Genomic DNA, 16,419 nt, shown 5'->3' with positions numbered 1-16,419 from the left:
CAGGATTAACTTTATCTTGTCCATTTTACTCAGACACTAGATAACCATTTGCAGTTGATAAAGCATCATAAAGTAAACTAATGAAAAAAAACTTAATTTTATTTAGAATGCATATTAAATGGTTTCATTTAGATACACTAAATAATATGTAGTTCAATAAAAGAAAATGAAAATAGTATAGGTCATTCGTTATCTTGCAAAACCTGCTTGCGCATAATGGGAAGAAGAAAGTGGACTGGGAAGCTTCCTTTCTCACTACGCTTCTGCTTCTAGCTCACTTTCTCATACCGTATGGTTGTTACTATGTGCTACTGTACATGCATGCATTTGGTTTCATGAGATAACGAATGGCCTATAATGGCATTACAATATGATTAAACTCATAATGAGAAAGTATGTATTATCTTCGTGGCTGATTTTTTAAATTTCTGTTGCAGTCTTCCACAAATATATGAAGAGTTCTATCATACGGTAAACAACGCAGATCATGAGAAAGATCTGAAATGGTGGTCCAATACACATGGAGTTAACATGGCCATGAACTGGCCGTACTTCGAAGTAAGTGGCTGCTTGTTAAGAATATTAACACTTCAGCTTGCGTTTATGTTTGCTGTTTGCTATTGATGTATTTTTGTTCAAAGTTGGCAAGTTTTATGTACGGCATTGTGATTTGTGTGCATGAGCACAATTAAGTTGTACCAATCCACGTATTATGTTTTCTGTAATCTAATTTGTGTATCATTTCGTTTAATTAAGCTGTTTCAAATTACATTGCTGGAACGTGCAGGGAGTTCAAAATAACACCTTTCTTCTTTCCCAGATCAGTTTAAGATACATTGTCTGTATTCCTCTCAAAGAGTATCAGTTTACTCCGTGTAACGAGATTCCATGAAATATTATTACCTTCTACTTGTTTTTATGCTCGACCATGCCGAAATGTAGTAATTATACACCTGGTAGTAGCCCTTTAATGCACCTCATTAAAGTACACCTATTCGTTATAGTTCAGTTGTTCAGCCAATGAGAAATCACCATTGTACCATTATAAAAGCGCAAGTATCGATTATTCTCGGATATGCAATCGAAAGACAACTAGCAAAAAGTCACGGAGGCTGGAAATCCAATACTGTCGCAGAAGGTTATGTTCTGTTACTATAATAATTAGCGTTAATTGTAAATAATATTGAAATAAATTCAGTTTGTCATCTCGTTTTTCAATTCTAAATCAATTTCCACGTTATATCAAGACTAATGTTCATGTTATTCTCTAGATTATATCAAGGTCAATGACATTCGTTCCTCGGAAAAAATCAATACTTTCGCGTCTGCGCACATCTCACAATTTAGAAGGTCAGTTCCGCTCCTCGCTTCGATAACCATAACATGAATACTTATGAATAATTTCAAGTTAGAAATATTGTCGAGCATAAAAAGTCGTATGAAACTTGCCTGTAATGGTAATTAAGACGCTCGTATGAAAATTATGAAACGAGCGCAAGCGAGTTTCATAAACAAACATACTCGCGTCTTAATTACTACTATTATAGGCTCGTTGCATAATGTACTATTGTAGCGACATATATTATATGGGAAGTCTTCATAAATGCATTACTAACACAAACAGTGAAATCTGTAAAGGTTTCAGTTTGTGTAACTATGAACTTAAATTTGTAGGTGTAATAATGTAATAAAATCTTATAACCTATCTGTTACCACGTGATAAAAGATTCGGTGCATCTTCTCTTGATTTTTGTAAAGCATTTCCACTCTTCATTGGTTGTCCTTAATGCTCTTTCCTCTTGATAGAGGGGAGCACACTCAACATACTACAAATTTCACTATAAAATATGTATTGTACATAATATGTGAGAATGCTTGTCTCAAGTATTGCTCATCATTCTTGATTTTAAAGCATGAATATAACAGAACTTGCATTACTTTATTGTTCAAAGTTTATCTATAGCTTACATTTTATATTATATACTCAATCTAACTCTGCACAACAATGCGTTAAATTTCCTGTTGTTACTGCTGTGTCTATTCTACTAAAATTTAATATACATATTGTCGTCATTCCTGCAGTGACTCCTATGTGACGTATTTATCGATTTTCAGATTTTTGCTCTATTAAATAGCTTAAATAGTGATACAGCAAATAATGAAATCTCCTATATGTAATCATAATTCTTTCTTTCGAAAATGTAAGAATTCACAACCTGCTATGTACTACTGCCATATAATGAACAAATGTGTTTTTCTTCCTTCGGAACAGTTTTATATTTTGCACATAGGAGTTATTGCAGGAATAACGACGATATACGAATGAATATACAGTATTGACTTAAAAAACATATTATTCGATACTGGATCGCCTACAACTAAATTAGATCGTCAACATAGTGTTCATTATAAATAGCAATAATAAGAACCTGTAGATGCTTGAATGAAAGCGAAAACGTTAGTCCTAATATAGAAATGTATAAGAAAGTGTAACATTAATGGAATCTTTTCATTTTGTGTGATTCTCCGATAAGCAAGTTGTAATATAATAATAAATAATAATAAATTGGGCTTAGCCCGATTTATTATTATTTATTATTATATTAATGGAATCACCTAATGATAAGTAAAGACGGAATATTGTAAAGGAATTTGTTGTACAATACTTATCGGAACGAAAAAAAAAATTATATTGAAAATTACGAGAATTTGTTAATACCATGAACATGTACGATATTAGTTGCTGTGAGTATAGATTCTCATGACGATTAATGGCTTTGTAATTTTGAGAAATTCATTTAAAAAATGGAAATACAGTAGAACTTTGTTATAACGACATCCAAGGGACCTTGAAAATTGTGTTGTTATAAACGAGTGTCGTAGTAACCGGGATTCATATTATCAGTCTAGTGAGGTGGAAAATGAAAAATAATAAACATAATTAGGCTTATTTTAGATTTATGTATTCACTTTTAAACATACCATGAACACAATAAAATACACGTACAATTATAAATACAGTATTCTATATTAAAACAGTTTGTTCATTACTCACCAAACTACTTTACTAAGGAGTGAGTAATCAGTCATTTTACTTTGTTGTCTCCTACTTGTCCAATACACACTTTCTAAATTAAATTCTATGTTCAATATTTCAGTTGCAATTTCACTGCTCCTTCTCCTAGCTTCATAGTCCCTCCTCTAGCTTCATAGAAATGTTCACAATTCTAATGGCTTTTAAAGTGTCACTCACTTCTTTGTTAAAATGCTTGTACTTAGTGAAATCTTCCTGTCGAAACTGACCGCATGAATTCGGGCAGGTTACAATGGGGTGGGGAATCTGCCTGCATTCCAGAGGTCTATGATAGAAGGGAACAGTAAAGGATTTGCCAGATTTCAGCAAAATACTTGGTTCTTAGAAAATTGTATTCCAAACTGAGGTTGAAAATGACGTTATATGCGAGGTAGACGCATATACGTTTATCATATTAAGCAAGGTAGAAAAGCATATGTCTTATGGGGAATTAGTTGGGACCACAGAATATTTGACGTTATAGGCGAGGTGTCGCACAAAACGAGGTCGCTATAACCAAGTTCTACTGTATGTATGTTTAATATGTTTGGCATTTATATGTTACTGACAATATGAATTGTAGTTAAAATAATTAGAGATTATACATTTACAGCTCAACAATTTACATAATAACATGTTTCAAAATTACATTTTTATAGCTTTAAATAGTCTAATAACGTGAACTGAGAAAACCAAAGTTTTCTTTAAGTTATAAATTTTTTCTTTCTGTTCGATTTAGCTTGTTAATACACACTTTCCGTTCAGTTTCATTTAGTAATGTCTCGTGTAACTGTAACGTGTTTTGGATTTTTTTTATGAATGACACTATGTCTTGTAGTTATGGCATGCATATGTAGCCTGTATTGAGTGTGAGAGCAATCCATAAACAAACGGAGTGGACGCAGGTAGGAAGATGCAATGCTGACTGCATGTTGTGTGTTTGTAGGAATACACAGAGGAGTTCAGAGATATTGCCAAGGGCAGGTCGAAGGAAGCCATCCCAGGCATCATGCTCATCAATCAGCGTCCCGTTGGAGAGGATGTGCATGTAAATTGCTTTTATTTTCTTTTTATTTTCCTGTTATAATTTCGTAAATAATAACTTTTTGTTATTGTTATTATTATTTAAGTTACTTGGTTCATTTAATTGAGTTTAAGTATTGTATGTGTGTGGATAAGTTAGTGAGTGATCCAGTCAGCAATCGACCACCATTTGTGCAATCACTGCACTAGCCAGTACATGAAGGTTATACAAGCTTCACATTCTCCTTAATGCTACACAATAGCAACTGATTCTGTAACAAATTATATTAAATATAGACATTTTAAGATGTACATACTTAACCTTCCGTTCAGGATAACCAGGTCATAATTCCTGCATCACAAAAATTTTATACTGTTTTAACTTCGAGAACCTTGTAGTAGAGCTTCAATCAACAAAAAAAATATTGATCAGTTAACTAGACATCTTTAATCCATTAATCTACCAGTTAATCAGATTTTAATTGATTATATAAACCGTGTTTGTAGATTTGAACAAAAACATCTAATGTAATTATATAATAATGTCATATGCTATAAAGCAGAACACACATTTTTACAAAAAAAATTTAATTTTATTGATATATATTGCATATAATTATGAAGGAGCAATTGACACTGATGATCAGAGACCGAAACTTTGGTAGAATGCCTTTTTTAATGTGTTAAATCTATCTTCATTTTGAAAGTAAATCTGTACGAATTATACATTTGTGATTGAAACGTCACAGTTTTATGTTGCCCTTTTCTGCCTTTCTTAATATAAATGCCTAATTTACAAAATAAATGCTTTTTTTGTCTTTATTTGATTATTTATCTATTATTTATTAATTTATTATTAAAATTGCCTACAGGTATATTTTAACTTATTTCTATGACTTCATCATTAAGTGCTCCAACGTTGAGTGAGAAAATGAACTGGAAGTAGCAATATTAGTAAATGTAGGCCTACAGTAGATCCTTGCAAAGGGTGGATATGTTTAAGATGATATTGGAGACTACTTGTGCTTCACAATAACTGAACGATTTTTCACATTTCTGGAAAAAAAAAAAATCCTTTTTTCTGTCTCACATTTTCAAAATTGTTTAATTAAAATTCAAAACTTTTACCATGTTTTTCACAGAACGGTTCATAAGCCATAATTATTTGTAACTAAAGTTACAAAATACACAACATTGAATACATTGATCTCTGACTCACTAGCAATCATGCACAGTCTTTCAAAGTGAACTAACTGTCTAGAGTCACCGAAATCTGAGCTTTGACAGTTTAATAATTATACACAATTAATGGACAAATTGCATGTTGATGAGACAAAATTATTCAGTTCCAAGAAATTACATTACTCGGATCATTAACCATTTCCCAATTGCAAACTTCCATCCATGACGAAGTACAACATGTCCGCAAATAAAATACAATAAATGGTATGTCTTTTTCATAGTTTGTGAAAGTACAATATTGCTAAGCCACATTCTCAAAGAAGTTACGAAGAAGTGCACTGCTTGGCTGAGACATTATAGCTATCGATTGCCAGAATCAAAGAAGCCTCATTCTTGACTCCACTGTCAGTTTTGAGAAAGATGATCAACAAGCCAATAACGTTAATGATGAAAAGAAGTGTATTTACAATCGATGTATTCCTCACTTCATTGAGAAATACAAAATGAATATTAATACATGGGAAGTGAAAGGACTTCTTTTTGGCGCTAGAACCAAAACCATTTTCCTTTCTCTTAAATTTTCTAATGAGGACATTAACAAAAATTGTCTAATGTATTGAGAGATTCACTATCCATTTTACACAATCACTTGTATAACACTACATAATATTATTTCCTTCTTTTCATTATTCTTCATTGTACTTTCATCTCATGTTTCTCCAAAATCAAATTGTACTTTATTTTTAAATTTATCATTGTTTTGTATTCTGGATCCTAGTGGTCAGCCGTAGATATCGGCCAAATGTTCCAAATTGTGGATTTAGTGTAAGGAGGAATTTGTGCTCAGTTGTACTTGCAGTAGGTCTATTATTGCTTTTAGCTTTCTAAAGCAAGAAGACAAGAACATCTGTTTACACTAATGACCTATCGATCATAACTTAAAAGTTTACCGCATCAAATGATACCTAGATTTTGTGCTACAGAGACTTCACAAGGCAGTTTTGTGTTCTTTACCGCATGAGAATTTTTAATCATTTTGGTTAATCGAATAAAATACATTTGATCAGTTAATCGGATTTAAAAATTAATTGATTAATCAATCCGATTAATCGATTAAATCCACAGCTCTAACCCTTTGCACAGAATCATACAAAACAATCATTTATTGTGAAATGCGCCAAAGCAGTTTGGTAGTAGGAAATTTCCAGTCACAAGCCAGTATTATTCCAAGTATTCTCAATTACAGTAGTACAATTCAGTCTCGTACAGTATTTTATTATTATTATTATTATTATTATTATTATTATTAGTATTAGTATTATTGGAGATTTATCCTTTGAAGAAGTGGAAAAATTCAAATATCTTGGAGCAACAGTAACAAATATAAATGACACTCGAGAGGAAATTAAACGCAGAATAAATATGGGAAATGCGTGTTATTATTCGGTTGAGAAGCTCTTATCATCCACTCTGTTGTCCAAAAATCTGAAAGTTAGAATTTATAAAACAGTTATATTACCGATTGTTCTGTATGGTTGTGAAACTTGGACTCTCACTCTGAGAGAGGAACATAGGTTAAGGGTGTTTGAGAATAAGGTGCTTAGGAAAATATTTGGGGCTAAGCGGGATGAAGTTACAGGAGAATGGAGAAAGTTACACAACGCAGAACTGCACGCATTGTATTCTTCACCTGACATAATTAGCAACATTAAATCCAGACGTTTGAGATGGGCAGGGAATGTAGCACGTATGGGCGAATCCAGAAATGCATATAGAGTGTCAGTTGGGAGACCGGAGGGAAAAAGACCTTTAGGGAGGCCGAGACGTAGATGGGAGGATAATATTAAAATGGATTTGAGGGAGGTGGGATATGATGATAGAGACTGGATTAATCTTGCACAGGATAGGGACCGATGGCGGGCTTATGTGAGGGCGGCAATGAACCTTCGGGTTCCTTAAAAGCCATTTGTAAGTAAGTAAGTATTATTATTATTATTATTATTATTATTATTATTATTATTTTATCATTATTTTATTATTATTATTGTTGTTATTATTGTTATTATTATTATCATCATCATCATCATCATCATCATCATCATCTCTCTTTAACACATATGAATCATGCTGAAAACTCTGTGGGATGGTGTGCTGAAATTAAGCCATCTCTCTTTATTCTGAATTCACTTATACACAAAGAAAAGCTAGAAATGCTCAACTGTATCACACAAAAGAATACACTCTACTGAACAGTTGTTTGCTTATGCATGTACTAAAACCTCTGTCCTGGCTCACTACCCTCAATGCCGGGCTGTATAGCAGTCAATTGTCAACTGGCTCACTCAGTTGATCAGAATATTTGTTGTACGGTACGTTTTGAACATGGTACGACTGTTTTCATTAGATAATTTGGAGACTAATGGGGAAAATCGTATATTTATCGTGTTATCTGTAAATATCTGTGTCTTTCATTAGTGGGGAATAATAATATATGTAGAATCTCAGATAAGCAGAGCAAATAAAGTAAAACCTGTGGCTATGCAGGAGGGTTAGCCCACCTTCAAAGTGGAATTGAAAATTATTGTTAATTTTGTATGGGAGTATGTAGTGTGTCATAATTTCTTTCAGTATTATATTTTGGAATGCTCTTACAAAAATAAGTGCAAATTCATCATTTAAAAGTAGGAAGACTACTATGTTGTCTCGAGACTTAAAATGTTTACTTTGACAACTACAGTACATTAACTCACTAAATTCAAAGAAATACCGGTACTGTACTGGAGTTTTTATGTTTTGGGTCAGGTAATGTATGGTAATGCTGCATGGAGCTTGACAGTAATGTGTGTAACATTGAGCACTGGTTATAAAGAATTTTGTACAGTTTTAGTTCTGAAACATACTTATAATACAAGTTTTGCATGAATAATTCCGTTAAATTGGCATTAATATGATTAAGACATTAAAGTATGTGTTTATGAAAACTGAAATCAGTTAACATGTCGAATATAAGGTGAACAGTAGATGAAATCTAAAGAATTTGTAATGAATATGTTATGTTAGATACAGCAATAGAAAATATATGTAGCCTAATTTTTTTAAGAGTGGAATAATGTTTATTCTGGTTCGTACAGGGACATCATTTTATTTTTACTTCAATTTTTATTGTACCTGAGGTTTTGAATGTACTTCACTCCCACCCCTTCTACTAATGAAGTTCAACCATCCTCCACACAGATCCAAGACCGCATATATAGTCACAGTAGCCTTACGGTCACAGTAAACAGTACGTTCCAAAAATATGTTCGCGTTTTCCAGTGATGAAAGAGCTTTCAATATTGAATCATTTTCGCACAGGTACTGTCGTCCATTTGCCTATGTCGCATTCCAGCTTTTATTCGCCAGCTAGTGGCTGGGCTGTCTTAGCTCTTTTCTGAGAACATTAATTTCTGTTAGGAATTGGACATCTACGTAATATTATACCCATACAACTGTTTCAAATAACTTAAATATAAGGGCCTCGTTAAGTAATTAACTGTCACGTGATTTCCCTCCTTTCTACGATCCTGCAACATAACCACTTGGACGAACAGTAGATAGCATGTATGAGTAATTTTATCTTTTCGGATCGAGCAGAAGTGAAGATTGAATTTACAGTACTTAAGGACTCTTTTACAGAGTAGGTACAGAATTATTTCTACATGAGTTGCTGGTACGAAGGACGAAACTGGTAATTGGAATTACACACATTAGAACTGAAGCCTGTATCGAAATGAACCGCCACCATTTAAAAAAATGTGTTTAAATATCCATATTATGATTATTTTTCAATTTAACTTCATTCTCTATATTGTATGCTAATGTGCTGTAGACAGTATAATGTACACTGCATAATGAATACGTCCGCATGGACAGATCAGTTCGTGAGTAAAAACACTCATTGTGAATACTGTACTGTATTTTGATTAAACAAAAACCTAATGAAAATTATCAAACTCAAAAGCGTGATATTTCCTAGTTTACGTAAATGGATGAACTACTTTTCGTCCCTCCTATACCTAGTAAAGTGAATTGTTTGTATATTACGCCATCGAACTCCATCGTGGAAGGGGGTAGCAACCGTTGATCCAAAGGTATAGCCAGGTTAATATCAGAAATGTTAGTAAAAATAAAATGATGTCCCTGTATTTGTGCATGTAATTTACATGAATTACGAGTATAAGATAAGTATAACCTCTTCTGGTCATCAATCTCTAACTTAAATGGAACATTATTTATTTACTCTTCATACGTATTCTTTTGAATGTAGACTATTAATGTTTCTTTAAAATGTAGGCCTACTCGTAATGTGTGGTAGTCTATATATGAAACATAATTTTATCCAACGACTTGTCCTTTATGATTCTAAATATTAAATAATTAATGGACAATTAAATGTTCTTTCTTAAGGAATTTCCACCAGTTAACAACAAAGTTGCAAGAAAGTCTACTACCAGAGTGATACCTACTGATGTAACAACAGATACAAAAACTGAAGCTCTCAATTCAGGGAAAGCAAAGGAGAAAACGGAAAATGCAAACAGAACCTCGACAATCACGTAAGTTAATTGAAGTTATTAGATGTATATATGTGAAGTTTAATTATGAAGCATATTATATTTTCTCATTATGCTCTGATCGATCAAATATAAACCGGTTCTAAACTCCATTCTGTAACTCTCTAATTACTACATTGTTATGCTTCCTAACGTAGGTACCGGTACTATGTATGAGCTATTCCATCTCAAATCGACCGAAATATAGAGAAAATTGACCTTACAATTTCTAAATACAATGAAACTTTTTTGTACGTAGAGAACTGTGATACAATGCTTTGTGCAAAGTTTGAGGCATCAGAACTTCATAGTGTTTAAATTAAAAATATTTAAATTTACCGTATTTTCATAAAAATTAGCAACTTTAAACTGTTGTAGCTCCGAAACTCTTTCACCCAATGATCAAAATCATGGTTTATTTTGATGCTGAGAAATTAAAGTTTATATTGACATATAAACAGATTTTCTTACTTTTTATGGAAATGGAGAAATTTAGATTTCTCCTCATTAAGACGCCTTTGCCTAGGAAAAAATATTTTAAAAATATATAGTTAGATTCCGCATTGAAAGTACAAATAAACACATTTTTTTTACTGATGGCACGTTGATAAGAAAGTATTGAAAATATCAAATAAAGAAAATAAATAGTACGTGCGTGAACTAACCAGCTGACTGTGAGATGGGAGCTAGCCGAGACAAGCAAGGCCAGGAGACATAAACACGTCATGTGTCGTCTAGCAGTGCATGGCTGTGCTAGCTTTATCACAGGTTTTCATAAACACAGGAGTAAAATGACGCCCAACGCTCGCTTAACTTCAGCTCTCGTCCAGTGCGTGCGGTACTGCGCCGTTCAAGTCCAGGCGTGTGAAAATAATCTATTTAATACCTCGAAACTTATTGTCATACCACTAAGCAAACAATGCCGAATCCCTCTTAATAATACAAGGTTTTTTCTCAATAATTTTTTACATTTTTACAAATTGTCAGAAAGCCTAAAAGTAAGTAAAATCAGATTATCTGTCTCTCTGTGTACAATAAAAATAAGGATTACTTCTTAACATAACCTACCAAATGTCAGCTTCAAAATGAGCTCCTGTTCAATGTTCTGCAGTAAATGGGTCCAGAGTTCTGAGCGCTGAAAGAGGTTGTTTTTATAAAGTACACAAAATTTGTCGCTCAACAATACAAAAACCGTTTGACTTTCGATAGTATATTTTTGAAAATGCACTCTCCTCAGCACCTTGTATAAATAGGGAAAAAATTAGAGTATAAAAAAAATGCGAGGTTTTTTACTGATCGATTTCATATGGAATAGCCCATATTCTTTAATCATAGATGTGAGTAATGAACATTTTTCTTGCACTCCTCTTCTCCAGTTCCTCGCTTTCTGCTCACACATTCGCAGATATGTGTAACATACTTATAATTTGTATGCCTTATGATCCTTAAGGAATGGAACCCGATCAGAAGCAAACCCATTTGAAGAAGAAGAATGGGATGAAGAAGGTGGAGAGGCTTTGGTAGATACAGGGGAGCCAGGTGTCCCTGTCAAAGCACTGTATGACTACGATGGAGCAGAGTCAGACGAACTCAGTTTCAGACAAGGTACAGAAACAATCTGTCTTATCTGTTTGTTATATGATGGGTTAAAAATATCCAGAGGTTCAGATCGTATTACTAATGTGACGTTAATTAGCTTTCTTTGTTGTCTGCATTTCTTTATATACCATCATTTTACGTTAGCACCAGTGAAGTAGTTGGGTAGAGAAGAATTGAAAAGCATTGGTCGAAACTTGTTTAAGTCCTGTCGCGGAATTTACCTGTAGATTATGCAAAAGACTACTGTAATACTGGTGACAGACTACAGTCACTAATCATGATTATCGACCTAATCACAATCGGGTTTGTAGTGTGTCACCGTCCCGATCGCGATCAGGAGCTAAATCCTGTTTCCAGAACAAGATAATCGCGCTGAGGCACGGCCCAGTGGAGAAAGTACCGGTAACATTTTAGTAATCTTTGGTTTCGAATAACCTTGATTTATATTATTTAGGAAGTCGTTGATAGCTTCTGCTGTGGAATTTTGTTAATCCTTCCATTGTATTATATGAAATAGAAACGAAAATTAATGGCTAAAAGATGAATTTGGTTACTATTAGACGTAGTGGAGAAATTTAATGCAGATGTGAGAAAAGTAAAAAGAAATATATTAACAAATGACAGACGAATTATTCATATTTCATATATATAGAGAGCAATAGAAGGCTGCTGAAAGATGTTTCATTTCAATAAATAATGGATTACAAACTGGAACTGGTTTCTTTTTCAGATTTTCAATTTCAGTCTCCATTACAACGCTATTGTTGAGGTTAGGGTTGATTTTAAAAATATGTTTTATTACAAAATAATATAAATTTTGGCATGATATAAATTTTATAGGTTATAAAATCTCTTTTCAAAATAATATAAATAGTAATGATATAAATTGTATCAATTTACATTGTAAAGCATAGCACAATTTTAACAAATAAATTCCCATATCCAGCTGCAAGAAACAACAAAAAAGAAAACAAAAACAATGAACAAACATCAAATGAAAGTATGAACTTTAGGTGTTGTCCAGGAGGGAAACAAACATATACGTATGTACATAGAGAAAATTGTTTCCTCTATGGTAATTCAGCTGTTAACCAGACGGGACCAAGCGTGACCTAGTGTGTCACCACATTTTCGGTAATCGTGATCGGGCCTGATCGATTAGTACTGTAGTCTGTCACCAGTATAAGTGTAATACAAGGATCAATTAAAAAATAAATAACTTTTCTGTTTTATGCAGACTTATATTTAGAAATTTACATGCGAATTGAAAAGATTTGTGTTGAACAACACGCTGATGAGTACTTTTCCACTACAAAATTCCCGAGAACTTTTATACATGTTTATCATCTCAGCACAAGCTTAAGTTTGGAGATTCCCTCTTGTAAAACTCTGACTTTTGAAGTTCATGCAGTATTCTGTATCACTGCATCATCCAAGGTTCTCATGATCCAAACAAATGCAAATGGGAAGGAGCTGTAGGGGGAGGGGGGATATTAAGAAATAATATTAATTTAATTATGGTTGCTTCTAATAGGAACATTCTGGTTTTCTCTCCAGGAATGTGAATTTCTTCAGGGTAATGTTAGGCGCGAAATTTTCCACAGTTACTTTTTCTTACTTTTAGCCTTCTACATACCTCAAATACTATATTTAAGGAAAACAAATTCGCAAAATAATGCGAAATTAGGAACATTGTACGAAATATGTCTGTAACCACGAAAGAAGTCCCCTCTAAAGCTACGAAATATGCATCAAATTGTATTAAGTACATATCTAGTATTTAAAGAAAAGTTTGTGACTTTTGTTTAATTTGTTAATCACTTGGTAATGTCAATATTTCTGAGTTTTTTTCTATAAATATTGTCTACATTGTACACTCACTTTTACTATCTCTATGGCTGTTGGAGAAAGATAGATTTCTGTAGACAACTGCAACAAAATTGAAGAATGTTTTATGTATTTACGTAATCATGGTTGGGAAGTTACGTGTAAAAAAACAATTTCTACACAACGCGGAAATACGTGTAAAAATGCGGCATTTGTCATAAATGTAAAAATGTAATGAATTCAAAACTTGTTGTAATATATTAAGCGAAGTGTTAAATTGTTACTCAAGTTCCCAGACTATCAGCATGTATTACTTGTGGTAATTCATTCGTGCCCTTCATATTAAGTCTTCATTTCCTCTATCCTTTGAAACGATATGCCAACACCACACAGTGTTTCCATGTGTTGCTTAGTTACTCGTTGCAAATCCCATAGTTTACTAATCATCAAAGGCTGTCAACGGTTTTCTTCATGTACAGTTTGTTACCTCTATTGTATTTCCCATGGTTCCCATCAGTATCATTTGTCTTTTAATTTTTTATTGCCGAACTCCATGTATCTTTGTGTTGATGAATAGTGTCTGTGTGCATAATGCCAGCTTCATTTATTTTCCTTTATCCACTGACTAAAGGAGTCGTCCTATTCAAAAGAGAAACCATAAATTTTTTTTGTCTTTCTGAGAACTCTGTTGGGACACTTTCCCAGGTGTTAGTCTACAAAATTTTAAAAGAAAGAAATGACATAATCAACTTTAGAACTCTTCTCGGGTTCTCAGCCAGGTGAGTTGGAAATTAGATTCCAAGCTTTCGACGGCTAGCTGTGCCATCTTCTTCAGGGAATGAAGTGATGTGGGACCATGTCTAGCCAGTATATATGCAAAAGTAGGGCTTCCCGCTGGGGGCCAATCAGGAGCTAGTTCCTAGTCCTGACCGCCAGGCGCATTCTGGGTGGTGGACGTGGCAGCCAATCAGGAGCTACTTGCTGGTCCCGACTGTCTGCCATGTGCTGGTGGTCTAAGCGTATTGATGGCAGGTTTCCATGCCGTACTCAGCTGTAGACCCCAGTCTCTGTTGAAATTATTGCCATCTAGCTGGATTTCGATGGCTTCCTTGATAACGAAGTCCCAGTAACCTTATGTCTTGTCCAAGATGGTGGTGGCGCCGAAATCTATCTTGTGACCCGTTTCTAGGCTGTGTTGGGCTACTGCAGACTTATCAGGATAATATAGTCTTATGCTGTGTTGATGTTCCTTGCAGCGTTCCATAATGGTGCGTCCCGTCTGCCCAATGTAGCATTTCCCACACTCACAAGGTATTCTGTAGACACCAGGTGTCCTAAGACCAAGGTCGTCCTTAACTGGTCTCAGTAAGTTCTGGATCTTTGTGGGTGGCTTATGGATGGTTTTAATCCCGTGTTTTCTTAGCATTCTGCTAATTTTGCCCGAGATGGGGCCGTAGAACGGGATGCATGCCATGCCCTTCGTCTCCTCTTGTTCCTCGACAGATGGTTTGTCTGAAAAGGCCCTTTTGAGGGCCAAGCCGATTTCCCTGTTGCCGAAGTTGTTCTGTTGGAACGTCTTACGTAAGTGACGGATCTCAGAAGGGAGACTCTCTTTGTCCGAAATTCCTCTCGCCCTGTGTAGAAGAGTCGACAGGACCGTTCGTTTCTGTGCCGTGTGGTGGTGGCTGCGTCCATTCAGATATATATCGGTATGTGTCGGTTTCCTGTATACTCTGTGACCCAGTGTGCCATCTGGCTTCCTGGAGATGAGAATGTCATACATAATCAACTTTAGTTCACATATTTCCGAAGCATTCAGTAAGAGTTCATAATCAGTGACTTTGAAGTTAGTAAGATCCTTTATTAAAATAAAAGTTTAAGACAACATGTTGTGCGCAGGAAGACCTTTCCATAGGAAGTATGACGAATTTGGTTTTATTCCCACAAAACTTGAAAATAAAACCTGCTCGAAATGTACATTTTGTGGATGAATAATTAAAAACACAGCAACACAGCGTCCTTAAGCGCATAGAAGAGAGTGTAACTTTCAATTTACTTCCATGAAAATAATTTATTACGTCAAATAGAAAAATGTAATTATGTGTCATGTACGTAATAGTAATATACGTTACAAGAGCGGTATGTTGAAGTTTTCATGTTCGAGAAAAGTTTGAAAAAGCGAAACGTAGTTGAGCTTTTTAATTTCCGAGAATTGAAAGTAAACATACCGCTTGTGTATCGTACATTATTTTGTGCGAAGATAGTTTATTACATACCTGAAAGAGGAATTTCTAATTAGTTGCAATGAAATCTCCATCTTGGTTTCTGTTCAATGACGGCAAATTTGCAAAACAAAAATATCTATCTTCAACATTGTTGCTTTAAAATGTTTTCTGTGTTTACTGTATTCCAGCAGGCCGTGATATACGTCTGTCTTTCCCCCCCCCCCCCCAGTCTATGACGAGTCTGGAATCTTGTTGATTTTTTCACGGCTTCCTTAATGTTACTTGCATCACGAATGCAGTAACTTTAGTGGAGTTGTAGAGTTTACTTAATTTTTGCAAATATTTAAAAACAATAATTAACAGTGCAATTTAGGTGAAATTGCAGTGGTAAGTTTCCAATTTATAATTATTACTATATTGAACGTCTCTAAAAATAATATGTTAAAAGCCTAAAGCAGCAAAATAAATATGTCACTTAAGCGGTAAGAAGAGGGAAATTGTTATGTGTGTTAGGTTGGGAATACTGAATATGGAATTTTAGACTTTCCGCGGATTGGTTTTGTGCGGAAACCAAGCAAATACGCACGATCTCGCACAAAATATATAATGTATCTAATTTACGTTGCCAGCTCTGTATGTGACATACATGGTTACTATGCTTAGTTCGTAATTTTGGATGGTGATGCTGATATGTGATATGTGTAAGTAAAAAAAAATAATAATAATAATAAACAAAGATGCTGATATGAGCTATGTGTAAGCAAAAAAAAAAAAAATAACAAAATATAAACGTAATCAAATATATTTAATTGTTAACTTATTTCACGAAATACCCACTGCAATAGTGGTATGTTTAACATGGAAATCGCCATTTTATTTCACCAAAATAATATGGTCC

At 34.1% G+C, this 16,419-nt stretch overlaps 1 protein-coding gene across 5 annotated transcripts in view; it reads left to right on the top strand.

Annotated features, from left to right (window-relative positions):
* Synd (protein kinase C and casein kinase substrate in neurons protein Synd) overlaps nucleotides 1–16,419 on the top strand; it is a 330,834-nt gene that overhangs the window by 309,911 nt on the left and 4,504 nt on the right. For 4 of the 5 annotated variants that reach the window (XM_069823135.1, XM_069823134.1, XM_069823137.1 and 1 more), the window contains 4 exons: nucleotides 438–558; nucleotides 4,020–4,121; nucleotides 9,725–9,873; nucleotides 11,321–11,475. In XM_069823135.1, coding sequence (XP_069679236.1) covers nucleotides 438–558; nucleotides 4,020–4,121; nucleotides 9,725–9,873; nucleotides 11,321–11,475 — 527 coding nt within the window. The remainder of the gene's footprint in view (nucleotides 1–437; nucleotides 559–4,019; nucleotides 4,122–9,724; nucleotides 9,874–11,320; nucleotides 11,476–16,419) is intronic. The other variant, XM_069823138.1, reaches the window with a different exon arrangement.

The sequence above is a fragment of the Periplaneta americana genome, chromosome 4 (assembly GCF_040183065.1).
Source record: "Periplaneta americana isolate PAMFEO1 chromosome 4, P.americana_PAMFEO1_priV1, whole genome shotgun sequence".
NCBI classification, from domain to species: Eukaryota; Metazoa; Arthropoda; class Insecta; order Blattodea; family Blattidae; genus Periplaneta; species Periplaneta americana.
Note: the sequence above shows the minus strand (reverse complement) of the source record. Positions and strands in the feature narration are given on the sequence as shown.